At 46.4% G+C, this 25,855-nt stretch overlaps 4 protein-coding genes across 8 annotated transcripts; 2 read left to right on the forward strand and 2 right to left on the reverse strand.

The window, feature by feature from the left end:
- Positions 1 to 223: 223 nt before the first annotated feature.
- paqr8 (progestin and adipoQ receptor family member VIII) lies at positions 224 to 7,554 on the reverse strand. 5 transcript variants are annotated; one of them, XM_062467824.1, is made up of 8 exons: positions 7,357 to 7,554; positions 6,935 to 6,999; positions 3,314 to 6,502; positions 2,613 to 2,799; positions 1,509 to 1,545; positions 1,097 to 1,157; positions 864 to 969; positions 224 to 633 (listed from the first exon to the last, which is right to left on the reverse strand). In XM_062467824.1, the coding sequence occupies exon 3, from the start codon at positions 6,285 to 6,287 to the stop codon at positions 5,244 to 5,246; it is 1,044 nt and encodes a 347-aa protein (XP_062323808.1). In that variant the 5' UTR covers positions 6,288 to 6,502; positions 6,935 to 6,999; positions 7,357 to 7,554; the 3' UTR covers positions 224 to 633; positions 864 to 969; positions 1,097 to 1,157; positions 1,509 to 1,545; positions 2,613 to 2,799; positions 3,314 to 5,243. The 5 variants fall into 5 exon arrangements, with proteins under 5 accessions (XP_062323808.1, XP_062323809.1, XP_062323811.1 ...); XM_062467825.1 differs by having other exon boundaries at positions 7,353 to 7,554; XM_062467827.1 differs by lacking the exon at positions 6,935 to 6,999 and having other exon boundaries at positions 3,314 to 6,499.
- A 727-nt stretch (positions 7,555 to 8,281) lies between these two features.
- Positions 8,282 to 15,323, forward strand: mcm3 (minichromosome maintenance complex component 3). Its single transcript, XM_062468297.1, has 17 exons — positions 8,282 to 8,482; positions 8,842 to 8,954; positions 9,190 to 9,398; positions 9,670 to 9,800; positions 10,195 to 10,433; positions 10,700 to 10,808; positions 10,953 to 11,106; positions 11,225 to 11,356; positions 11,565 to 11,773; positions 12,001 to 12,175; positions 12,367 to 12,493; positions 12,825 to 12,975; positions 13,575 to 13,715; positions 13,913 to 14,019; positions 14,303 to 14,376; positions 14,466 to 14,571; positions 14,793 to 15,323. The coding sequence occupies exons 1-17, from the start codon at positions 8,408 to 8,410 to the stop codon at positions 14,989 to 14,991; spliced, it is 2,451 nt and encodes an 816-aa protein (XP_062324281.1). The 5' UTR covers positions 8,282 to 8,407; the 3' UTR covers positions 14,992 to 15,323.
- Positions 15,324 to 17,991: 2,668 nt separating this feature from the next.
- il17a/f3 (interleukin 17a/f3) lies at positions 17,992 to 19,196 on the forward strand. Its single transcript, XM_062468076.1, has 3 exons — positions 17,992 to 18,006; positions 18,180 to 18,364; positions 18,504 to 19,196. Exons 1-3 carry the CDS (start codon positions 17,992 to 17,994, stop codon positions 18,781 to 18,783), a joined length of 480 nt encoding a protein of 159 aa, XP_062324060.1. The 3' UTR covers positions 18,784 to 19,196.
- A 171-nt stretch (positions 19,197 to 19,367) lies between these two features.
- Positions 19,368 to 23,508, reverse strand: stmn4 (stathmin-like 4). Its single transcript, XM_062468219.1, has 6 exons — positions 23,372 to 23,508; positions 22,004 to 22,054; positions 21,750 to 21,845; positions 21,277 to 21,482; positions 20,869 to 21,060; positions 19,368 to 20,391 (listed from the first exon to the last, which is right to left on the reverse strand). The coding sequence occupies exons 2-6, from the start codon at positions 22,014 to 22,016 to the stop codon at positions 20,332 to 20,334; spliced, it is 567 nt and encodes a 188-aa protein (XP_062324203.1). The 5' UTR covers positions 22,017 to 22,054; positions 23,372 to 23,508; the 3' UTR covers positions 19,368 to 20,331.
- Positions 23,509 to 25,855: the final 2,347 nt, after the last annotated feature.

Raw genomic sequence — 25,855 nt, forward strand, 5'->3', positions numbered from 1 at the left:
AGTCCTTGGATTAGTCCTGTGTGTTGACTCTACAGCGTCTCTGCCAGACACAGAGCAGGGATTTGAGTCTGAGCACCACCCCTGTCACAGTCCCAATCCCAACCCAGACGGAATGCTGTCCATTAATTATGTCATGTGACCTAGTCTGGTTTTATGGCAATTCCAGACTGGGGCATGTGCTGAGAGCCAGGTGCAGTGAAGCTTATTTTAACAACAAATCAAATGCAAAAAAATACATTTTAAGTTTAAAAAGGAATCCTCAAATCACCGAATTGCATGATAATCATCCAGGGTTACAGAGTAAAGAAGTAAACTCGGTGGCATTAAATTAAGTCAAAGTGTAAGCATGTGAATGTAAGAACCACAAGAGCTGTTGATTCCTGTCTCTCTGTTTCTGTCTCTCTCTTTCTATGTCTCCTGCATGAGGTCTGGGCCCTCGTGCTGTGTGGGCTGAGTGGGTTTTGAAGCACAGAGGTTGATGTCAAGATTATGGATGGTCCTGGAATCGTCACGAGATCGGGTCCCACTTTGATGGGTTGATGTGAGGGGGCGACAGGGGTCTGGTGGGTCTGGAGGGGTGTGGCAGGGAGGAGTGGGCCCTGGAAATGTCCTCAACATCATAGGTCAGGGTCACTGAGAGAGAGAGAGAGAGAGAGAGAGAGAGAGAGAGAGAGAGAGAGAGAGAGAGAGAGAGACAGACAGACAGACAGACAGACAGTCAGACAGACAGATAGAAATACAAAAGGTTAGACACACCAAGGGAATCAGCTTTAGCCACATTTGCTGAAATGTGTGTTTTGGCCTTCTATTGGGTATACAACATTTGTCAGATCAAGTCACATGCAGAGAGCAGACTGGTGTACCTGGCTGGTGTTCTTGGGAGAGTGTTTCGGATGCGGCTCGGGATGTCGGGAACTTCAGGCATGCTTTTGTGGTCTTTCCATTGCGTGCCATACACACCCTCTTGGCCTTGGACAAGAATAAGCAAATAAACTACTTGTAAAAGTCTACTACATACTCTATGCACTGTTAACATCGAAATGTGTTTCATTGAATTTCTTTATTATCACACATTAAACTGTAAAGGTTAAAATACCTTTCACACTGGTTCCATTACTGGTCTTCTGACTCGTGCTTGTGCCATTCTGACTCTTGGTCTGAAACAAGAACAGCAGAATAACTTAAACGTGTCTGTGTGTCTAAGACGTGGTGTTTTTTTTACTGATGCAGTGCTGCAAGTAACCTCCTTCTGCCTTCTAATTCCCCCAGACAGACTGTTTCTATTTCCAGCCAGCCCGTCGTCTCTCTCTGGCGATAAGACTGATATATTAGCTATCAGAATCATTCCTAATGGTCAGTAATCTGCCGTTTATGGCTCATAATTGGCAAACAAATGAGTGGCAAAAGAAGCACAACAACGTTTACAGCATCTCTAGCAGACAGACAGACAGACAGAAAGGCTGGCGGGCAGGCAGGCAGACAGAGAGAAAATTGATTGTCATCCTTACTTTTGCACTTTCAGATTTTGTCTGGGCATCTGTTTTTCTGGAGATGAACATAGAGATAAATTAGACAGAAGTACCATTTTCACTTGGAATTCAAACAACATTTGAACACATAAAATATCCATGATTTAAGGTTCAGCTAAACCTATTAAACTGCGACTGTCTTCCCGATCTTGTCCAATTTAGTGTTTCTTGTCAAAACCAAAACTTCTAATCTTGTACTGTCAATTGACAACCTAACAACTGATGTGCAGGTGTGTAATTAGACAGAAGTACCATTTTCATTTGGAATTCCACCAACATTTGAACATAATATCATAATAACATAATATCCATTATTTAAGGTTCAGCTAAACCTAGCAAACTGCAACTGTCTTCCTGATCTTGTCCAAGCTAGTGTTTCTTGAAAACCTATCCAGTTCCTGAAGAGGACTGACTCATCTTGAGCAGTGTTTCCCCTAGGTTTACAGCTTTGACGGGGGGGCATGTCTCGGGGGGAATGTCCCTGTACCTACTGTAAGTCGCTCTGGATAAGAGCGTCTGCTAAATGACTAAATGTAAAAGTAAATGACACGCCGTCGTGTAAATAAGATAAATAACATAAGGCCATTTAGTTTGTTTAATAAAAGAGCAAGCTATAGACCTGTTTTATAGGAAAGGTAACCTTAAATGACTTTTTTTGTGATCGGGCGCTATATATATATTTATATATATATATATATATAGCCCAGGGCCCCCCCTAATATAATGGTAGGGGAAACACTGTTGAGTGTTTAAGATCGGGCACCTGCCCAGGTGTGCTTATGGTTGACCAACTCTTCATACATGGCAAAACAACTGGGAGTTGGCCACAGTACTGGAAAGACAAGACTTAAATATTTACCTGCACCACCCTGCCCCACCCAAATCCTAGCAAACTCTGAATGCCAATCAATGAAATGCCAAACATAAATACAAAATGGAAAATACAAAAGCAGCCCTTTCTGATATCTGTTGATTCAATAGGTTTCCATATTTTCCCCACAATCATTTGAGCAAAACCCAAGCAACACAATTTTGTGCATTTTACTCAAATGTTCTGGTTCTACCAGAGAGCTGGCTGCTCACCTGTGACAGCGAATGCAGATGGCGAGGAGGGTGATGAGGGTGACCAGGAGGAGGAGGGAGGTCGTGCACACCTCAAGAGAAGAGGATCCGATCAGGGTCCAGTCAGAAACCCCCTCTGCCACAGGAGCCATGGTCTATCTCTCTCTACTTCTCCTTTTCTGTTCTCTGTCCTATCTTTTCTTCTCAGCTGTGGAATGGAGGAGGGTCAGAAAGGAGGAGGGGTGAACAGCTGTTAAGTCACGTATTGTACACAGGGAAAAATCTAGATTTAGCTAAATCATTTCAGATCATCAAGCGTACAGTACCAGCTGGTGTGAACATTAGCAGTATTGATGAAGACTCATAGTACACATGTACCTAAACAATACAAGGATTTCGAGGCAAAGACTGCGGCTTGTATTTTGTTGAGTTACATTTTTATTTTTTTAATCTTGTATTCATTTTTATTACTTTTATCACTTGTATTGTTGTTTTTATTGATTTTATGTAAAGCACATTGAGCTGCAATTCTTGTATGAAATGTGCTATATAAATAAAGTCTTATTATTATTAAGGATAACACACCTCTGTCAACCCACCAGGCATTCTACATAAACACAAGAAGATCTGAGTGTAGCACTCTGTAGCAATTGACTTTGTGCGCTCTTTATAGTAAGTGTTTTACAAAGCTTCTGCTAAAAGAATGTTATTATTAGTATTACCTCCTTTGGGTTTGATGGAAGTTCTTCTTGGTTCCGTCACCTTGGTTGGCAGCTGACAAGAAAAGTAGACCAGTCTCTCCCCTCTGATCTATCCAACTGAGAAATTTCCTTCACCTGGACACATCTTATGCTGTCTCCCCAGCCCTCCAGGAAGAGTCTAAAGTCTTCAGCACTGATGTGTATCATGATACCTGACATACCAGTGGTCTACACAAAACTGCTTGGAAGCATGAAAGAGGCGTTGGCAACTGGTGCTGTCACATTTCTGACGTCAAGCAAAACACTTGCTGTTGAGTGAATGTTAACATCTGATTACATCCTTTTTTTCCCTTAATGATTTATTACATCAAATACAGCAGAACTGTTTTCATGTCTACATCAATGACGTGTGTGACAATACTGCCCTCTACAGGTAGTTTACTATACTTTAGCAAACTACAAGACAATGTGACTCTTGAGAGTCCAAATAACCATATTGCTACTGTGGTCAGTTTTACAGTGACTAGGGCTTAAAGGAAAAACAAACATAATTCACAAACATATCTGAGACAAGGGACTGATTCTTATTTCAAAAAGAGATTCTACTAGTCATCAAGAGTTACCAGCAGGCATAAATCCTTTCCCTCCACCAGGAACTAATGGGATTGGCTGCAACCCACTAGATCAATCACCAAGGAGCTGATCACAATCACATCTTTGTTTTGGTGCAAGACCACAAGTTGAATGGGTGTGTCGAGTTTTCACAGATCTAGGTGACTGATTCTGGAATGTTTGATCAGGGCCCTTTCTGGTCACACCCAAAATCCTCCACAGACCTGCCAGGTGGGAATGCAGCAGTGACTCACCCCCCCCCCCCCCCCCCCCGTAATATATTATTCCATAGTATCTGAAGTCAACCAACCAGAATCTCCCCTTCTGACTCTCTTGAGACTGATGGAATGCTTGGGTAGATCTGTGATCGCTAGGGAACGAGGGACCATGGAATGTAAGGAAACCACTTCATTGACATGGAATGCAGCCCCTGAAACAGGGGTGTAGCCATAATAATCTTTTTGGGTAGGCCTAGAAAAATATGGATAGGCATCTTTTCATATTTTTTTAAAACTTATTTACTATGCGATGTGCACCCGGTGCATAATTTTTCAGAGATATTTTCGTTTTTGGGTAGGCCTTAGAACAAATTGCGTAGGCCTGTGCCTACCCAGGCCTACCCGTGGCTACGCACCTGCACTGAAATAGGTTATATCCTGAGCACTTGAGGAAATATCATGAGATCAAAGGCAGCACAGTCTGACAGGAATAGAGCTTGTTTTCAGCATGCAGTCTTGATTTTTTGACCAGTTTGAGATTTGGTGACATTTTTATGCTCCAGTATCATGCAGGCAAGCCCAAGAGTTAACACATCTCTCAACGGTTTTCAATTCCCTAGTGTTCCTCTAAGACCTCTCACTCATCCATAATCAGATCAGGTGGAAATTGTGCTGCCTCCCCCACGACCAAATTACAGTGTGTTCCACTTCTTACAACTGCCCTTTGTTTGCTCAAATCCCCTGCTTCAACTCGGTAAAGCTTGGTACGATTTAATCCAGATTTAATATTTTGCTGACTGCAACTTTAACAGTGACTGGTCCATTGTATCAGACGTGAGAGTCAGACGCAAGCCTGTTGATAACGAAGTCTGATCTGATTACTGTACTTAATTTTTCATTCAAGAATGACCACTAATAGATGCAGTGGAAACGCATTAATATCCCCAAATTATATTATATTTAAGGCAACCCATTTAGATAATTTATAGTATGAGCATGAAAAAATATATTTATAAATTCACACTATTCACATTTGCAATACAATAAACTGTATACAAATAAAAGAAAGGGAAGATATCTATCATTCTTCCTCCACTTTCTCTCCATTCCTCTCCTCCACATCATTCCTGTCCTTTGCCCAGTCTTCTCTTAACTTGTCTCCTCATAAGAAAAGCAGTCAGGGCAGTACAAAACACCAAGACTACGAAAGACACACCGGCGAAGCACAGCTTCATCTCTCCATACACCTCCAGCAGCGTATCCCTCCGCCGGCTGTAGTCCCCCGCTATGGCCTCCAACTGACAGACGGTGCACAGTGACAGAAACACATGGAAGATCTGGTGGGCCTGGCCCAGGATGTCACAGCGACCCGGGAAGAAGCGCTCAGGGATGGGACAGGAGAAGAAGAAGGCAGCCAGCAGGAAGAAAGCCACCTGGAAGCTATGGAGGGGCAGCGCCGGGTCATCTTTCCAGGTCTGGGTGGCCAGGCGATGGGCCACGGGGCTGATGTCCAGCAGGTACGCCAGGCTGGTGGGCACCAGCTGGCACACCTTGCGGTGGAGCGGGTACGGTCGGCGATAGCGCGACTTGGCGAAGCAGCAGGAAGCACAGGAGAGCCACCCCAGGAGGAAGGCTCCAGGGAGGTACCAGACCCCCACGCTGCTCTCCCTCCAGGCAGGCTGCGAGCAGTAGAAGTAGTGTCCCAGGGCGCAGCCGTACTGGTACACAGCCACCCCCACGTAGTCCAGGAAGAACAACGAGTAGTGGGCCAGCTCCGAGTGAGACTGCAGCAGGTGTGCTGCAGCGCTGCAGCCCAGGTAGGTGAGGGCGGACAGCAGGTAGAGGCAGAGGGGCAGGGAGGCCAGTTCCAGGCTGGGACCCCAGGCCCCTACGAGGGCCAAGAAACGCAGCAGCAACAGGGGCCCCGTTAGCAGGTGGCTCCACACGTTCAGAGACTCGTTGTGCCTCTGGAACAGACTGAGGAGGTAGCAGCGCCAGTCTTGGCCCACAGGCCGGTAGCCCGAAAGGATGTAGGGCTCCCTGAAGAGGCTGGGGACGAGGTAGGCGGGGACTGTGGGGCTGGGGGAGGGCAGGGAGACGAGGAGGTCAGAGATGTGGGGGAGACGGCTGAGCTGCCTCACGCTCAGAGTCAGAGTGTCGGACATGGTGGTGGTCGGAGAGGGGGGGTGGAAGGATGGAGTGAGGGGGGTGGAGGGGTGGAGAGATAGGTGGGTGGAGTGAGGGGCCGGAGGAATGGAGGAGTGGAGAGAGGAGGGTGTAGTGATGGGGATGGAGGGATGGAGGGGGGTGTAGGGGTGAACAAGCTCAGATGGAGGAGGTAAAGCGACGGAGTGTTCTTCAGGAACTACGTTGTGCTCTGCTGTGATAATGAGAGTAGAAAAAGATCAGATATTCATCTTCTAAAAATTAACACCTGCACTACATCCCTGCAACACAAATGCAACGCCCAGGTTAAACAAACATTACCATCTAGTGGAGAGGGAGCTTCAACACAGAACCTTGAAAACAAAAAACATATTTCAACCCTCCCTTAAACATTTGTCACTTGTTTTTGCTTCTATATGTCTAGGTCAGACCAGGTTTACCCTGTTCTTGGAGAATGCCATCCAGTCGGTTTTTTACTCCCAGCCTAATCTACTGCAAATGATTCTCATTAAACGGTTGATTCGTGGAATTAGATTACTAACAGTCGAAGTCTGCACAACCACCCAAAGGAGTGTAGCTCTCTGGGAACAGGATTTGACAGGCTTCATGTTGTTTTGTCTAGCAGTGGAAAGAAATGCAGTCACACCTGTAAACCTGCACCTTCCACCATATCATTCCGCTCCCCAACACAACAGTGTGGTCTGACAGCACCTGGCGTCATAGCAAACACAAACATTTATGAAGACCGATACCTCACCTTTAGTGAACCACCCCTGGTTGTAACTAACATATGATGTGCTGTCATTTTCATTCGTGGGGGTTAGTTAGCGCATAATCTCCTCCAAAAAACACAATTTCAAAACTCTTTCAAATTCGACTATAGTTAATTATAGGTTTGTTGACAACAACGGTTTAACCCACAAAAAACACTTATCTTGAATAAGAAAGGCTGTTAATGCAGCCACGGCAATGAAGCCTACGCAGGTCGGTCTGAATATAGTATACATATTTATGTAAACCGATGTCTGAGTGTTTTGATTGTTGAAACCAGCATCTCATATCACCTACCTGTCTCCTCTCGGTTTCCACAACACAACTGTTGCTGCTGCGGCTTGAAGGTTAGTGTACAATATCACAAAGCTTCAAAGCTGCCTGCCCATTGCTGCTTCATGCCCGACAGAGATGCGCAGATACAAGTCTCCGGTCCTGAGTTCTGACAAATCGTGTGGTTTCATTAGAGGACCAACCGATGTACCGCTGTAAATGCGATCGTCTTTGATGACTGGGCGGAGACTGGGTAAGCTGAGAATGACAAAAAAAGAGAAAAAAACAGACAAGGGGCAATTGGCTAGCCTAAGTGTGATTACGTAATTTTGTTAGTAATATATCGCTTTTCTGCGTGCAGTGTAGGCCAAATAAACTGTGTGCATCACACGCACTAATTCAGGGTCTAGGCAGGTATGCATATTTTGCCTATTTGTCTGATGCGATTTGTTTGTAGGCTGTTCATGATTTTGTAATAATAATTAAATGCGTTATAATACAATGGTGATGTATGCTGGTCTGGGACTGAGCTTGTGACTGACATAAATACTGCGTACGCAAGTTAGCGCCATCTAGATCTGAAACTGAGCTTCTCGGTTGTCCCTGCTTTATCCGCCCATTTCCTGTTCAGTTTTCCCGCGAGTTGGGAGACGTTCATCGTTTTATACGCCAGCGTTCGCCTGAACAATTTTAGCGCAACTGAGGAAATGACCAGAGATTCGAATGTCGCTATAAAATCCTATATTCACTTCTATTTTGCAATGCTTCTGATACAAATTTTTTAATGGATAAGAACGCAGACTAATAAGTAATTTAGGTTTTTACTCTGCTAAGTCTGAAAATATTTCTATCAAAACCATTGCTCAAGAAAGTTAAAACGGAGGTACCCCATGTTTCCCCGCCAAATATGCAAAGTCTTGTGTGTAGTTTAGACCAATCAGAAGTCTCTTCTGAATGCCCGCTGCACTGCGTGGCGCGAAAAGTTGGTAGTTGGATTCTCAGAGCAACGGCGAACAACACAAATTACTGGAAACTTTCGTCAAAAAACTGAATCAGAATACAAAGTTATTACACAATGGCGACCGACGTCGTTGATGATCAGGAGATGAGAGAGGCTCAGAGAGATTATCTGGACTTCCTGGACGACGATGTAAGTTGAAAATAAATATACTTTGCTGCCTGTGTGGATCCGAGAGAAGACGCCATGCTTCAGTGGGACACAATATTCAGGGTCTGCAAAAGTCTGATTAGCGTTGGGCATGCTTCAATAATCACGATTTAGAGTAAACTGCAATCTGGAAGTATGTTAGTCCCCGCTCTATTTCTTACGGTTTCGTAGTAAATAATTTTAGAAAACGGTTTAGTATGGTATTTTTGCTTGCTGACGTTACCGGTTGCAGCCAAGTAACACGTTAGCTAGCTATATTCTGGCAGAAGCGTCTTTCTGTACAATATAATTGTATGCATAGCATACAAATGCATGATATTCTCCCATCTCTTCTTCTGCAGCAAGACCAAGGCGTGTACCAGAGCAAGGTCCGCGACATGATCAGCGAGAACAACTGCCGCCTCATTGTCAACATCAACGACCTGAGACGCCGGAACGAAGCCAGGGCAGCCAGGTTTGTTGCATCACCTCTTCATATTCAATCCGCTGCATTTTATACCGCCCAACTTTTACTAGTAATTATAAAGTTGTAATTATTCATAGCTGTTGAAGAAAGCGAATTAGCTGTAGAAATTTGGAAGTTGCAGAACAACATTTCAAAGGACCCAACAGCCGAGGTCAATACGGAAAACATAACATAAGTCTCTTCCATGAAATACTAAACACCTGCGTTCCGAACCACACTACAGGTTAATGAACAATGCGTTCGAGGAGCTGATAGCGTTCCAGCTTGCGCTGAAGGATTTGGTGGCCTCAGTCGATGCCACCTATGCCAAGCAGTACGAGGAGTTCTTTGTGGGTCTGGAGGGCAGCTTTGGCAACAAACATGTCACTCCCCGCACCCTCACTGCTCGCCTGTTGGGCAGCTTGGTGTGTGTGGAAGGCATCATCACCAAGTGTGAGTGTCTAATGCCCACTGCGCCTTTACTTCCCACAGCCTAGATCCTTCACCCTAATACCTATAACCTACACGCAACAACATGTACACTAATTAAAACACAGCTGTCTGTATTGTACTTCTTAAATGGAGGCTCAACGTCAACAATCCCAGTTTATGCGTTTCTCATCAGATGAGGTTTAGCAGATGGGGTGCTGTCTTGTTTGCTGAAATGCTCTGCTAGCAGAGTTGAGCCAGACTGCCAGTAAAGCTCTTCTGTCTCTCTCTCCAGGCTCTCTGGTGCGTCCCAAGGTGGTTCGTAGCGTCCACTACTGTCCAGCAACGAAGAAGACCATAGAGCGCAAATACTCTGATTTGACCTCCCTGGACGCCTTCCCCTCCAGTGCCATCTACCCCACCAAGGTAGAATCCTCCCTCTTTTCTTTCTATTTATACATGACATTTACATCACACCTCTGATCCTTGATCTCCCGCTGTCCTCTTTCTATGCACTGAATAACAGCTTCTGCTGAATGAATAAAATACGAAAATAGGGTTTTAAGTGACGGAGGTTTGAGGATAGGGGTCAGGGGTCAGATGAGGAGCTGTCTGCGGAAATACAGACTCTTCCTTTCTCTCTTTTTCTCCATCTCTCTCTTTCTCTCTTCCTGTCTCCCACCCTCTCTCCTCTTTTCTCCATCTTCCTTTCCCTCTTTCTCTGCACTCTCTCGACCCAGCCCCATCCCTTCCGTGTCTCTCACTCTCTCCGTTGGGAAGAGCCTACTAACCCCCCCGTCTCCCCGCTCCCCTCCTCCAGGACGAGGAGAACAACCCCCTGGAGACAGAGTTCGGCCTGTCCATCTACAAGGACCACCAGACGGTGACCGTGCAGGAGATGCCAGAGAAGGCCCCTGCAGGCCAGCTGCCTCGCTCGCTGGACATCATCCTGGACAACGACCTGGTGGATGTGGCCAAGCCCGGGGACCGGGTGCAGGTGGTGGGCACCTACCGCTGCCTGCCCAGCAAAAAGGGGGGGTACACTTCTGGCACCTTCAGGTAGGCCCCCTCAGGACCCCCCCTCTCTCTGCGACGCGGCTGAAGCTTGGGGTTGTGTTGTTGTTGGTTGTGACAGCGTCGCTCTTCGGTTAGGTGTCTGATGTGTTTTGACGGTCTCTTACTTTCTCTCCCTCTCTCTTTGTCTTTCTCTTTTTCCCCCTCTCTCTTTCTTTCTCGCCCTCTGTCGTTCTCTCACTATCCCCTGTCCGCCTCTCTCCCTCTCACTTCCTGTCTCCCTCTATCTCTCTTTCCCCCTCCCCCTCCAGGACCATAATGATAGCCTGTCAGGTGAAGCAGATGTGTAAGGAAGTGTCTCCCTTCTTCTCTGCTGACGACGTGTCCAAGATCAAGAACTTCAGCAAATCACGGTCCAAGGTGAGAGCACATGATCTAGTAACAGTGATAGTAATAACACATGGTGCCACCAGCCTTGTCGACTGTGCTGTGTTGCTATGTAGACAGTGTGTAGCCATATACACTGTGTGTGTAGCTAAACAGACTGTGTGTGTGTGTGTCCAGGACGTGTTTGACCAACTGGCTCGGTCCCTGGCCCCCAGTATCCATGGTCACGAGTACATCAAGAAGGCCATTCTGTGCATGCTGCTGGGAGGGGTGGAGAAGGTTCTGGAGAACGGCTCCCGCATCCGTGGAGACATCAACATCCTGCTCATAGGTACAGAGGAACAGAGGGCATTCTGGGGAAGAATCTAAGCTGTTTGCTCAAGTATAAGTTGCACACCCTGAACTGCAGGTAGATGAGAGTACTGACCCCCGACCCCCCCCCCCCCCAGGTGATCCGTCGGTGGCTAAGTCCCAGCTGCTGCGCTACGTGCTGCAGACGGCCCCCAGGGCCATCGCCACCACCGGCAGGGGCTCCTCCGGGGTCGGCCTTACCGCCGCCGTCACCACCGACCAGGAGACCGGTAGGAGACACACACACTTCTGAAAGACTTATACATATATAAAACACAGACACTGGGAAGGTCCTGACAGTATTGATATAAAACAGTATTTGTGTTACTTCTGTTTATACCTATTATCCAACTATGCCCACGGAGTTATCTGAACACTTGAGTTGTTGATGGGATGAATAAAGTGAATGGAATGACCGGATCGTTTCCCCCCCCTCAGGCGAGCGTCGCTTGGAAGCGGGGGCGATGGTGCTGGCGGACAGGGGCGTGGTCTGTATCGACGAGTTCGACAAGATGTCGGACATGGACCGCACGGCCATCCACGAGGTGATGGAGCAGGGCCGCGTCACCATCGCCAAGGCGGGCATACACGCCAGGCTGAACGCCCGCTGCAGCGTGCTGGCCGCCGCCAACCCCGTCTACGGCCGGGTGAGAGACGCACGCATGCATGCAAACACGTGGCACACACACACCTGCGTATTCCAGTCTACATCAGACGGCAGAATTGGGTTTCAAACACTCAATGCATCTGACACGATAACTACTAGCTTTCAATGAATCCACAACTTCTTAACTGTGTAACTAATACTGTAAGTATATATACATATGTGTGTGTATGTTCTATGTATCTGAACCCCGTCCTCCCTTCCCTGCAGTATGACCAGTACAAGACTCCCATGGAGAACATCGGTCTGCAGGACTCTCTGCTGTCTCGCTTCGACCTGCTCTTCATCGTGCTGGACCAGATGGACCCGGAGCAGGACCGGCAGATCTCTGACCACGTGCTGCGTATGCACCGCTACAGAGACCCACGGGAGCAGGAGGGTGCCGGTACACACACACACACACACACTCACACACACTCACTCACACTCACCACCAGGGGGCAGGAGAACCCCTAGGATCAAATGCGTTGCCGGCTTTGATGTTTGATTCTTTGTTGTGGTAGAGTCCACCTTGTTGTTAAACACATGTCAAGAGATGTCCTTGTAATTGACTGTGCGTGTGTGTGTGTGCCCCAGCCATGGCCATGGGCGGGGCTGTAGACATCCTGGCTACTGATGACCCTGATGCTGTGCAGGCGGAGCAGGAGGAGATGCAGGTGTACGAGAAACACAACAACCTGCTGCACGGGAGCCGGAGACACAGGTACACACACACACACACACACAGGTACACACACACACACAGGTACACACACACATACAGGTACACACACACACACAGGTACACACACACACATACAGATACACACACACACACAGGTACACACACACACACACACACACATACAGGTACACACACAGACAGGTACACACACACACACACAGGTACATGCACTCACACATCACGTGCATAATTGTGTGTATGTATATACATACATCCACACAATGTAGTAATAATCTGTATGGTTATGTTAACCACATGGCAAGCATAGGTTTGTATCTAAAGGGGAGTTGTGTTTGTGTGTGTGCTCCAGGGACAAGGTGGTCAGTAAGGAGTTTATGAGGAAGTACATCCACATCGCCAAGGTGTTGACCCCCGTGCTGACTCAGGACGCAGCCAATCACATCGCAGAGGAATACACCAGGCTGAGGAGTCAGGAACAGATGGGCCTAGACATCGCCAGGGTTGGTACCACTCACCCACACGCTAGCACATACACACTAGTACAAACGCTCACACACTAGTACACACATACATATATACACACACCTCTCCATGGAGCGGTGACAACGCCATGGTGGGTACAGATTGCACACACTAACACACACACACACACATTTACTGGCACAAACATACTAGCACACACACTAGAACATACACACTAGAACATACACACTAGAACATACACGCTAGAACATACACGCTAGAACATACACGCTAGAACATACACACTTGAACATACACACTTGAACATACACACTTGAACATACACACTAGAACAGGGTTCTCCAATCCTGGTCCTCGAGGGCCGCTGTCCTGCATGTTTTAGATGTTTCCCTGCTCCAGCACACCAGATTCAAATGAATGGTCATTACCCGGCTTCCACAGAGCTTGATAACAACCCATTAATTTGAATCTGGTGTGCTGGAGCAGGGAAACACCTAAAACATGCAGGACAGCGGCCCTCAAGGACCAGGATTGGAGAACCCTGCACTAGAACATACCCACCAGCACACACCTCCAGGGGGCTGTACTGACCTGCCCTGTGTCCCCGTCCCCCCAGACCTCCCCTGTGACCGCCCGTACCCTGGAGACCCTGATCCGTCTGTCGACCGCACACGCCAAGGCCCGCATGAGCAAGACCGTGGAGCTGGTGGACTCGGAGGTGGCCGTGGAGCTCGTCCAGTTCGCCTACTTCAAAAAGGTGTGGTGCCTCCTCATGCTAACGCTCACAGTGCTGTACATTTAGTAGCTGTGGATAGCTCCTGAGGTTTCACCTTTTGATACTGTAGAGTAGTTTGGAATAGTCACCCGAATGGTTATACGGCTCTTGTTCGAGTCAGCAACGTGTTTGTACGTTTGAACCAATCCGTTCATTATTGCATTTTTTGGGGTCCGTAGGTTCTGGAGAAGGAAAAGAAGCGCTCCAGACAGGAAGGAGATTCTGGGTCAGAGGAGGAAGAGGAGGAGTCTGCCTCTCAACCCACGCCACGCTCGCAGAAGAAGAGGTCAGGCTTTCTCTCCTCGTAGAACTTTCCATCAGATCTACCATTTACATTTAGTCATTTAGCAGACGCTCTTATCCAGAGCGACTTACAGTAAGTACAGGGACATTCCCCCGAGGCAAGTAGGGTGAAGTGCCTTGCCCAAGGACACACATCATTTGGCACAGCCGGGAATCGAACTGGCAACCTTCTGATTACTAGCCCGATTCCCTAACCGCTCAGCCACCTGACTCCCATACCAGGGGCGTAGGTTTTCATTCTAACCTTTCTGCGTTGTGGCCAGCAGGAGTCGGCGTGCGTCTCAGAGCAGTGAACCTTACGACCCGTACGACTTCTCAGGAGAGAAGAACATCCCTGAGAGTAAGAGACTCCTTCATCCTCCACTGTACTCTGATCCGCTCTGCTGTAATCGGATTGGGTTTGACTCCCTCTGTTTACCTGTCCACCAGTTCAGACCGGCACCCCCAAACCCAGCGAGACACAGGAAGAGGCGGGGCCTATGGAGGACGTGGTGCCGCCCAGCCAGGAAGGACAGACAGCTGTCTCTGTTGAGAGGTGCGTGGGGATATTTATTTATTTATTGTTTAGAAAGGAATTCAAATAGTGCATGTAAAGTACCTAAGGATCGGAACTGCATAGTTCTGACAGTATTTCAATTCTATTGACTAGTTTTACCGTTCATCCACAGTCGAAATGCTACAATGCAACAAAATCAAGGTTTGATTTTAATCTGTAGTTGTCCCTCCCTCCCTCCCCCTCCTCTCTCCCTCGTCCAGGCTGAAGGAGTTCAAGTCCTCCCTTCTTGAGGTGTTCCGTACTGCACATGCTCAGTCTGTGGGCAAGCAGAGCCTGATGTCCAGCATGAACAAGGATCGTCAGAACCCCTTCACCACGGACGAGGTCCGCGCCGCGCTCGCACGCATGCAGGACGACAACCAGGTCATGGTGGCCAACGACATAATCTTCCTCATCTGAGAACGCCATCCTCCTCGAATGTCGAGCGGGCTCCTGGGAGATCGACAAGAAGGCTGAGGTGTCTCCCGGTTTGAGACGGTGAGAAGGGTGAAGAAGACTTTGAAGGGAGGACTGATGAATTTTCACTTGGATTTATTGTTTTTATTTGTCAGTTGAAATTGTGTCTGTTTGTGTTGCTGTTGAAGTCGAGATGATTGGGGTATGACTCATGTACAACCTGAATCAAAGCGTTGCAATATATACCAATGTTTTATTAGTTTTTAATGTTATGAAGCATTTTTTATGGTAAAGAAGACATTGTCATGTGTAAATATTACGTTTTGTAAAAGAAAGCTGTCATTGTAAACAGGCGACTAATCGTGCAGCAAAACAAAAAATAAACTCTTACATGTTGAACAGTAAAGTGTCTGGATGTGAAGAACATTTTCACAAGCAGGAGTCTCGAGCTGGTGTGAAGAACAGAAACTCACTCCTACACAGGGAGCCTGGTAGAAGTTTCCCCGCGTGGTTTCTGAAAACGTCAGGCTCCTGAAATGACAAAGCATGTTCCGGATCTCTAGTACCGTTGTGGGGTGTTCATAGGAACATCCTGTATCGGCCCCTTATCTAAAAAATCAGAAGCAGAGGGCAAACTAATCTAGCAGTCATCCCACAGCCTAGGAACACAGCAGACTCTACTGTAGCCCAGCCTAGCTACCCAAACTCTACTGTATTCAACCCTATCTACCCAGTAAACTCTACTGTATCCTAGCCAAGCAACCCAAACTCTACTGTACTCAACCCTAGCTACCCAATAGATTCTACTCTAGCATAGCCTAACGACCCAGCGGACTCTACTGTAGCCTAGCCTAGCAACCCAGTGACTACTACAGCCTAGCCTAGCTACCAAGACTCTACTACAGCCTAGCCTAGCTACCAAGACTCTACTACAGCCTAGCCTAGCTACCAAGACTCTACTGCAGCCTAGCCTAGCTACCAAGACTCTACTACAGCCTAGCCTTGCTACCAAGACTCTACTGCAGCCTAGCCTAGCTACCAATACTCTACTACAGCCTAGCTTAGCTACCAAGACTCTACTGCAGCCTAGCCTAGCTACCAAGACTACTGCAGTCTAACCTAGCTACCTATTACCCTCCCCCCAAACACATCCGCCACAAAGTCTGCTCACCTTGCCCACGAATGAGTGACCTGTACTGGGCTGAAGGCCGCGGCCCACGGCCTCTAGTAGAATATCTTCCTGTCTACAACCACTTTTGTGTTACGTCCTCAGGTTGTCTGTCAAACTGGGCGTATCTCTTCATCTGTATCTCTTCATCTTCATCACTTCCTATCTAGATGTGAAAGTGCATTATCTGTTTTAACACAGATTCTCATACAATCTCAGCGCAGATTGATATGCATCAAAACAAACGTTGGTTGTTAAACGACCACCATGATTATAGCTCTATACTGTTATGATACAATATCTTCTCTGCACAGACTTACTGATAAACGCAAAATTAAACACCCATAAATTGTTTACATTGGATGATCATGTTGGTTCTCCATAATTTCCCAATTTGTTTTGTGACTACACAGTCACTTCGCTCCATCTCCCCACTACTTCCCACTCTACTTCCTTTGTTTGTTTGTTTTAAACCAGGAAGGCCTAGTTTGGACTCCCCTGCCTCTACATTTGCATTTACATTTAGTCATTTAGCAGACGCTCTTATCCATAGCGACTTACAGTAAGTACAGGGACATTCCCCCCAAGGCAAGTAGGGTGAAGTGCCTTGCCCAAGGACACAACGTCAGTTGGCATGACCAGGAATCGAACTGGCAACCTTCGGAATACTAGCCCGATTCCCTCACCGCTGATGGTCACCTGACTCTAACCACCCACCCTACCATTGAGATCCTGTCATGATCGTATTGTTTTGAATCAGATATTGGTGAGTCATGATGACGGTGCTGTTACCAGAATTTGATCCGAGTTCCTCTGGCCTATATTATAACTGGGGAGTGTGGGCTGACAGTTGTGCCGGCCAGTGAGTCAGTGTTCTGTTACTCTGGGTGCTCTGTTGTCTCTCTGTTGTCAGCATTTGTCTACATTGTACAGTCAACTGCTGCAAATGGTAGTCATAGTCACAGACAGTTGGTTTGGTTGCTTACACCTATTGACCTAGATAAAGATCTGTCAACGTCATGGAACGGATGTAATACAGAGAGAGTACAAAGACACCTGTGATGCATTGCTTATTGTAAAATAATTCATCAGAAGCGCAGTTCCAACAGTATTTCGGTGGGAAGTCAAGGAATGGTTGTCTGGTAAAATATCGACAGTTCTGACCGGGCGTTGCGAACGTTAGAACTATGCACTTCTGATCCCAGGTCTGTGATGATAACCTACTGTATGTCGGGTTTGATCAAATCACCTCCTAAATGAATAGAAACTGTAAATGTAAAATGTTTAATGGACACCGTGCTCTTATGTCACGCATCATTTGGTCCACAGACTCAGCAGAATATCTACTGCTTTCAAATCAGCCACAATTTGTCAACCCTCTCTTCAGTTTTAACCACATCAACCAGCTCATAGAAACTCCCTGTTCACACCACCCCTGAGGTAATACTCAGGTCGACTGTTCCTACATCTGAGAGCAGTGACTTGTAGCCTTCACACCTTATGCCCCATTTGACTAGTCAAAATGAGGTCAAATGTAATTAAATAACAGTGGGAAAAAACTGAAGATGCTCACATTTGACTTAAAATAAAATAAAACGTAACACCACCCAGTTAATATGTGAGTTCAGGGCTGATGTTGGTTTAAAGCGAACAAATTTTGTACTAGGCACTTCCCAGAAACTCAATAATTAAAAGGTCTTATCTTCTTCAAGATCAGACAGACAAAGCAGGAAATGCTATAACCCTAGTCAACACACAGATTCAGTCTGCCCATATATAAACACCTTCCAAAAAGAACACAGTCACAGATGTCTACAGTCTAACACTCAAAAGAAATGCCTCTGTTCATGGTGAGTTTTACCTCCTTCTCATTTAACTTTTCTGCACTGTACCGCGAGTTATTAAAGTAGTGATTGTAACAACATGTTTGGTAAAAAAAAAAACTAAAGAAAGGTTGTTAAATTAGGTTTTGGATTTATATTTGGTAAGGAGCACTTCTAACACACCTTTCTTGTCCTGGCAGACGTGTAGAGTTCTGCTGGCTCTGGGGCTGGTGATGCCAGGGCTCGCTGACAAGACAGAGCTACAGAAGAAGAGATACAAGCCAGTGAAGGGTGTGAAATTAACCCTGGATTCCAGTCTGATGAAAACCTCCCCTGACGTTGTCTCACATTTAAACAACAAGGCCCTCTCTCCCTGGAAATACAGGTGAGCCCAGATTTACCTCAGTGGGTGTAGAGAGCATTTCACTGCAGATTAAGGCAGCAGGATTCCCCGTCCTCTGGAGGTTGTTTCACATTTAAAGCCACTGCTTAATGTCCCTCCATCTCTCCATCCCATTCCCCAGACACATGTATGACGAGGACCGCATTCCCCAGCGGTTGTCCCAGGCAGAGTGCCTCAGCTCCTACTGTAAATTCCCCAACAGAGGGGAGGACCTGGGGTTCGAATCCAAGCCCATCTCCTACCAGACCCTAGTACTGCGCAGGATACCGTCCCCGGGCCGGAGGAGGGGAAACAAGGGACGGACAACCAGGGAGGACCACGTGTTCAGGTTGGAGAGTGAGATTGTAACCGTGGGCTGCACTTGTGTGGTTCCCAGTATTATCCAGCAGGATTACTACTAGCATTCACTGTCCAGGGAGAGGAAATCTAGAAGACTATGGCCAGGTTTAAACCCTCTTTAGATGCTTTCTTTCTTTCCTACCTACCTGCCTCCTTCCTTCCTCCCTCCCTCTTTCTGAAAAATCACGGATCAAACATCAAACATAGATAGGGAATGTCCAATATATGTATGAGTAGAGTATTAAAGTGATATTGGTGTATTTGATTCACCACCCTTATCTAGTAGGACATAAAGAGACGTCAGAGGAAACAAGATATTTTGACAAAAGAGTTTACTGACCATGCCAAAGCAAAAACAATTCAGCCACACAGACAGCAAGTATAAATTCAACAGTATACCCCCAAATACAGACCAAAAGTTTAATCTGGCTTCCCATTTTTAGTCAGTTTGACTCAGGCAACCTCACCCCCCTCCCCTCCTTCCCTCCTTCCCCCCACCCATACACCTTTCTTCAGTTTTTTTCAGTCTCTTTTTAAGAAATTAAAAACAAGCATGAGACAAGGGTACATAGACAGAGGACACCCACAGCCCAGCGTGCCGGTCAATGCATCCGTGAACAAAGCCCACCTGTACGTCCCCTTAAAATCACCTTCCTTTTATCCTCTCCTTCAGGCGTTGACCCTGAATCTAATTCTTAAGCTTATTTCCCCTAAAGCTTTTTTTTTTTACCTACTGTTCATGCATGTATTTACTACGACTATGTGCTTCTGATTTGTGTGCTTAAAAAAGTGATGTCTGTCTAAATCAGAGGGCATTATTGTGCTGTAAGTTAAAAGTGAATCAAAATGTATTTGTAATCTTTTATGATTATCTAATGTTAATAAAGTAGGCTGTGACAAAATTGATGACAGAATGAGTGTATTGATTTCAAGCAATTCTTTCTTGTACTCCGGCTGAAAGGACAACTTTATTTTTATTTATTCATTTTTCATGAATAATTTATTGAAATTCCTGATAAACCCTTAAAAAAATGCAGAGCATGAGTGATTGTGCATAAGCTAGTTGTATCTGGAGAAGCCTGACTTGTATGTAACACAAGTAGAATTTATGTGTACTGTGTAACGGTGTGTTTGTGTGTATGTCTTTGTGTGTGAATGTATGTGTGTGTGTGCTAGTGGTTATACATCAGAGGAATAAGCACTGTGATGTACACTCTTATGGTATTGGACGGTAGTCGTAGACCTAGTGAGGTGTTATACTGAGTCCATAGTGTTATAGCTTTCTGCACATCTATACCTGTTCCAGCATCTCTCCACACTCTGAAGTACTGGCCCCCTGCTCAGGTACTAAACAAACCAACTATCTTTTTTTCTTTTTCATCAATGCTTTTTTAATAATGTTTCCTGCTGAACCCCATGAAATACTTAAAAGATTAGTTTCCCAACAGGAGTTGATAAGAGCAGAATCACCTCACACTCCTCATTTGTAGATTTTTTTTCTGGTTTCGTTTTTCTCTTTTTTTTCCTCTCACAATCTCGAACTTTGATTTTTCTCGACTCCCAGTGAACAGTCCAGCGCTCCTCTGCTCTCTCCTTCCGTCTCTCCTCCTCTACCGACACGCCTCCTCCTTCAGCTCCTTGTTCTTCCTCACTTCCTCTGCGTGTTTGTCCTGAAAACAAACATAGACAGCAATGTAATTCACGCATATATTAGCATTAATGACATAAACCCCAGAGACACAAACTATAGAAAGCCAACAAAAGTTTCATGCATATAAGCACCTCACTTGAGAGAGATTATAGATGGATAGTTGAATATATATTACATATTTTGTGATAATTTAGATGTCTTCTTTGGAGGGGATAATTATTTTTATAATTTATAATTTTGTATTTAAAGCAATGACAGGGGGAGGTTGTTTTATAAGAATAAAGATATCTACTTCTTTATATATATATATATATATATATATATATATATATATATATATATATATATATATATATAAAACCGACTGTGTCAATGGGAAAACCACTTAGAAACCACAATAGAAAATAGAATTGTTGTAAAAGGCATAAAAACCAGATACCTATATAAACCTGAAAGTAATGAAAAGATAAAATAAAAAGGAAGAAAGAAAACCTACTTTCTCCTGCAGTCGTTCCAGCATGGCCGCCAGAAGGGCTTCCCTGTTCTCCTTGTTGGCCTCCATCTTCTGCTCCAGCTTCTCCTTGGCGTTCTTGATGAAATTGTTGTTTTCCTCGAAGGCCTTCTGGATGACTTCCCGCTCGTGCTCTCTCTTCTCTGCCAAGTGCTTCAGCAGCTCCGCCTCTTGGCACTTGGGGGCGACAGAGAGCGTTATCACCTTCGTGGTGCCCAACACCTGAGTCATTACCATGCATAGTATGTGTGTGAGTGTGTGTGTATATGTGTGTGGGTGTGTGTCTGTATAAGAGAAGGTGTCTGTGTGTACATGCTTGCATACGTATATTCAAAAGCATGCGCCTGTGCAAATATATATTTTATTCTCCTCCTCCTCATCACCCCTACTCACCTTCCTCCTCTCCTCTGCGGCCTCCAGTTTCTTCTGGATCTCCTCCAGGGAGGGGTCTCTGCGCTGGGGCATGGAGGCGTTGAGCTCTGGCACGCCGTCAAACGAGGGAGGCTTGAGGATGACCTCGAAGGCCTGTCCTGAAGTCCGCTTGTTCAGCTCCTTCACCTCCACGTCCTTGATGGCACACCAGCCCAGGTCCACCGCATCTGTCAGAGACCAGGCAGGATACACAGTTTAGATTTAGACCTCATAGATACACAGTTCAGATGTATATCTCATAGATATGCAGCTTAGATAGAGAATGTGTGTGTGTAGATCTGTTGTAGTTTGACAGGAAATCAAAATGTTACACGTTCAAATCCCCCTGCTAAATGAACACATCATTATTTTATATGGACCTCAAAGACGTATAGAATAGATGTAGACCTCACAGATATACAGTATGTGTGTGTCGAATGTGTGTGTGGTCTCACCTTCTGCCTTGTATGTGGGCTTGTCTGTTGTCTGGGGATTGAGACAGGAGCAGAAGAGAGACACTAGGGGGAGCTCTTTCATCTTCTCCTTGTATGCTGCATGGTGACCACACACCACAGTTACACACACACGCACACCACAGACACACACACACAAACCACAGAAAGCAGCATTTACCAAAGAGTCATCACAGTTTGTTTTGTCTTAGTCACGGTCAATTCCCAGGGATCTGGCATGCCTATCTGCTGTTTACCTGCCAACGTCATCTTTCTCCTGTGTCTTTCACTCAGGGCCAAATACAATCCTACAGGAGAGTCAGAAAAAGAGAGAGAAAAAAACTGTGACACGATTGTTATCATTCCCTGTTTGGTCATCAGTGATGTGACGTAAGATGAGCAGCAGTGATACTGTGGAAAGACTGAGAGAGAGACAGCGAGAGAGAGAGACAGAGAGAGAGAGAACGAGAGAGAGAGAGAGAGAGAGAGAGAGAGAGAGAGAGAGAGAGAGAGAGAGAGAGAGAGAGAAGAAGGAGGATGGAAGTGTTGACGGGGGAAAAAATGAAAAAATTAGTTGAGAGAGAGAGAATAAATGGGGAAAGAGAGACAGAAAGAGAGATACAGACACAAAGACAGACAGACAGCAAGATTGACAGACAGAGAGAGAGAGCAAGAGAGAGAGAGAGAGTAAGAGAGAGAGAAAGAGAGAGAGAGATTGGGACTCATTCTGGACTCTCTCACTCCAGAATGTTTTCCCACCTGTCCTCATGCATTCCCTTCTGGGCTGTTTCAAGGGGCTCGCAGATACATACACACACTCATACACCAATACACACACACACAGACACACACACACAGACACACACACACACAGAGGCCACCTGGTTCATGTGAAAGCCACCCAGGGTGCAGACCTCCTGCAGGGTGAGCTGTTCACTCCTTGTTTGTCAATAAGAAGCCAGCAAAGGATGCCTCCTCCCTGCTCACTCATGGAGATCTCAGATCTCAGCCAGGAGACGGCTCTCTGAGGAAACCAACTGCCACATCCTGTGTGTGTGTGTGTGTGTCCGTGCCCTCCGTCACAGTTTTTCCTTGTCCTTATCCTATTACCTAACACCAAGCAACTATCCTCCATGCACACACACACACACACACACACACACACAGGATGAACCCATTCTAAGGGCACAACGTGAAACTGCAAATCACACAAAAAGCAACACGATATGAGCTATAATTTTTTTTTATAGTTATGGAGACGGATGTTCAATTTGTACATTTCATCTAAAAACATGGAATTTTTACATTTCTCTCACACACACAGGCACACACAGACACACACAGACAGACACAAGGCTTGGCCGCATCAGATACATTATTAACTACGATGGCTGAAACGTGCAGGGAGTACACAGAGTCCTCGTTCACCCGACAACACACTCCACACTCGCCTCATCCTCCTCATCCTTGTCATCCTCCTCCTCATCTTCCTCCTCATCTTCATCCTCATCCTCCTCATCTTCACCAGTAAGCTCTTCATCACAGCACACTGAAGTCTACTCTAACCAGTCACCCACAAAGGGGTTGTTGTTGTTCCACTGTCAGGGTTGGAGGTGCAGACTTACCCTCTCAGCGGCTCTGCTGATGCTGGAGGAAGTGGTTGCGGAGATGGTCTTGGTTTTGGTGGAGGTAGTGGAGGTGGTTGAGGTCTTGGTGGGATTCAGCTTTCCTCCGTCTGCCTGCTCAGATACAGGCACCGGGCAGCATCAGCAACAGCACCACTCCTACCATATGACATCACCTTCCAGCGCTGCCATTGGTCCACAGCACTGCCAGCATCCAGCCTGCCTAGCCAACGGGAGCAGAGAGGGAGGGAAGGGGGAGGGATGTTAACTCTTTGTGTTGTACTGCAGGGGGGGCAGACATAATGCTACAGTGCAGAAGTAGTGAGTGTGGGGTAACGGTGTGTGTGTGTGTCTGTGTGTGTGTGAGGGTGTGTGAGGGTGTGTGAGTGTGTCTGTGTGTGTGTGAGGGTGTGTGAGTGTGTGTGTGAGGGTGTGTGAGTGTGTGTGTGTGTGTGTGAGGGTGTGTGTGTGTGTGGGTGTGTGAGTGTGTGTGAGGGTGTGTGTGTGTGTGTGTGTGTGGGTGTGTGAGTGTGTGTGTGTGTGTGTGTGAGGGGTGGAGATCATCCTGCCAGGCAACACGAGGAGTTCTAAATTATTCAAATCTCAGACTGTAAACAGAAGACAAAGAGGAATCCTTAAGTGTAATAATCATATAATGCAACATGTGTGTGTGTGCATTGTCCAAAAGAAAAACCAAACATCTCCTGTATCCTTATCATTGAGTGCAGAATACAGGTACTGAAATATACTTAATTCTTAAAGAAATTTACAAGACAAAAAAATACACTCAAGTAAAATAACAGAGCATGTTTGCTCTGCAGCAGGATGTTCTCTATGTGTGTGTGTGTGTTTGCAGACAAGCATGCCGCGTGTGTTACCGCCCTTTGATCTGCTATTCAGCTCACATCACCCCCATGATGTCACCAGGCTGTCTGAAGGCATGTGAGATGAAAGCGCAGTGTGCTTACAACATCGCCCCGAGAGACAGCAAGGAGGGAGGAGTGAGGAATGAAGGGAGGGAGGAGGGAGGAGGGAGGAGAGAGGAGGGAGGAGGTTGTAAGGGGCAGTGAAAGGCAGTGAGAGAGAAAGAGAAAAAATAGAGGGTCATGTTAAGGTGTGTCCTATTATCACTTTCCACCTGCTTCCCTCCTCTCTTCTCTTCTCTTCTCCTCTACTCTTCTCCCTTCCCTCCCCTCTCTCCTCTGCTCCCCTTTCTTCTCCTGTCCTCCTTTTCCCTCTTCTTTCCTCTCCATCCGCCTGACAGGAAATATTCTCCACTAATCACACATATCCTGGAAATGAGATCACTAGGAAGAGAAAGAGAGAGAAAGAGGAGAGTTCAGACATCAAACACATTGTATAAGAGTGCATGATTTATAAAAGGCTAAAACGAGAGTTGAGAGTTGATTTTCAAAGGAAGGGGGAAGGGTGATAACAGACAGAGAGGACAGGAGAGGAGAGCAGAGGAGAGGAACACCTTGGAGTTGATCTCATCTTTACATCTTTAAACATACCTTGATCTCTCATTGATTTACAGCAGTGCATGAAGCTGACATAGACGTAAACGCAAACTGTCATTTCCTGGCTGACACACTTTCTCACTCTCTCTCTCACACACACACACACACACACATACACACACCCTAACCTGCAAACTGAGTGGCAGCAGGAGTGGTCATTCTAGAATCTGACATCACCCTTCTTGCCTCAAGATGAGATCACCCCATTTCAATTATTCCAGAACACACCACCACACTAACTGAGCGACGCTAATCGAATCACAGCCATCACAGCTACCTTGAGGAAGAAACATGACAGGCATGGTGCTGAGGATTTGGCAGGGTCTGGAGTGTGTGTGTATTCCTGTGTGTGTGTGTGTGTGTGTGTTTTGCTGTATGTGTATGTGTTTTGCTGTGCGTTTGTGCAGTGTCACCATGCGTTGTGTGTGTCTGTTGAAATGACTGTCAGGGTGTACTGCTTATTTATAGCACATGCACAGGCTGTCGCGTAGGAGTACCCACACATCAGTGTGTGTATGTGTGTTGGGTGGGGGATGGAGGAGGAGGGGGGGGGCATCGCTCACACATACAACCCCCTCCCCCTCCCCCACCCCCACCCTCACATGCCTGCATACATGCATCCTCTCAACACCTTTTCCAGATGTGGTGGAGTGTACTTCCTCCCAGCGTGACCTGGCAGTGCTGCGGCCACAGGGGTCCCGGGCCTCTCCTTGAGGGTCACACGCATGTAAAATTACCACTTTGCCTTCACGGACTGGCAGTTAGGATACGACCGAGTTCAGAGGTCACCAGCACGGCATTACAGCCACCAGAGAGAGCAGACAGATTTATCATCATCTATGAGGCGATGATCATAATCGTGTCTTCGTTTGGCAGATTACACTTTAACCCAATGCAACGCAGAAGGGGGTATTTGAACCTGCAACCTCCAGATACAGTCAGATGCCTTACCGCTGAACAATGC

Source organism: Osmerus eperlanus, chromosome 8 (assembly GCF_963692335.1).
Source record: "Osmerus eperlanus chromosome 8, fOsmEpe2.1, whole genome shotgun sequence".
NCBI lineage: Eukaryota > Metazoa > Chordata > Actinopteri > Osmeriformes > Osmeridae > Osmerus > Osmerus eperlanus.

Excerpts from the sequence above, each read along its gene's own strand:
- stmn4 (XM_062468219.1), bottom strand. Across the intron at positions 21,483-21,749 it reads GCCCACATACAAGGCAGAAG|ATGCGGTGGACCTGGGCTGG; the intron begins GTGAGACCACAC and ends GGTCTCTGACAG. Across the intron at positions 21,061-21,276 it reads CCGCAGAGGAGAGGAGGAAG|TGCCAAGAGGCGGAGCTGCT; the intron begins GTGAGTAGGGGT and ends GTCGCCCCCAAG.
- paqr8 (XM_062467827.1), bottom strand. The coding sequence starts at position 6,287 with ATGTCCGACACTCTGACTCTGAGCGTGAGGCAGCTCAGCCGTCTCCCC.
- mcm3 (XM_062468297.1), top strand. The coding sequence starts at position 8,408 with ATGGCGACCGACGTCGTTGATGATCAGGAGATGAGAGAGGCTCAGAGA. Across the intron at positions 11,774-12,000 it reads CCAACCCCGTCTACGGCCGG|TATGACCAGTACAAGACTCC; the intron begins GTGAGAGACGCA and ends CCTTCCCTGCAG. Across the intron at positions 12,976-13,574 it reads TGGGCCTAGACATCGCCAGG|ACCTCCCCTGTGACCGCCCG; the intron begins GTTGGTACCACT and ends CCGTCCCCCCAG.
- il17a/f3 (XM_062468076.1), top strand. Across the intron at positions 18,365-18,503 it reads CTCTCTCCCTGGAAATACAG|ACACATGTATGACGAGGACC; the intron begins GTGAGCCCAGAT and ends CCCATTCCCCAG.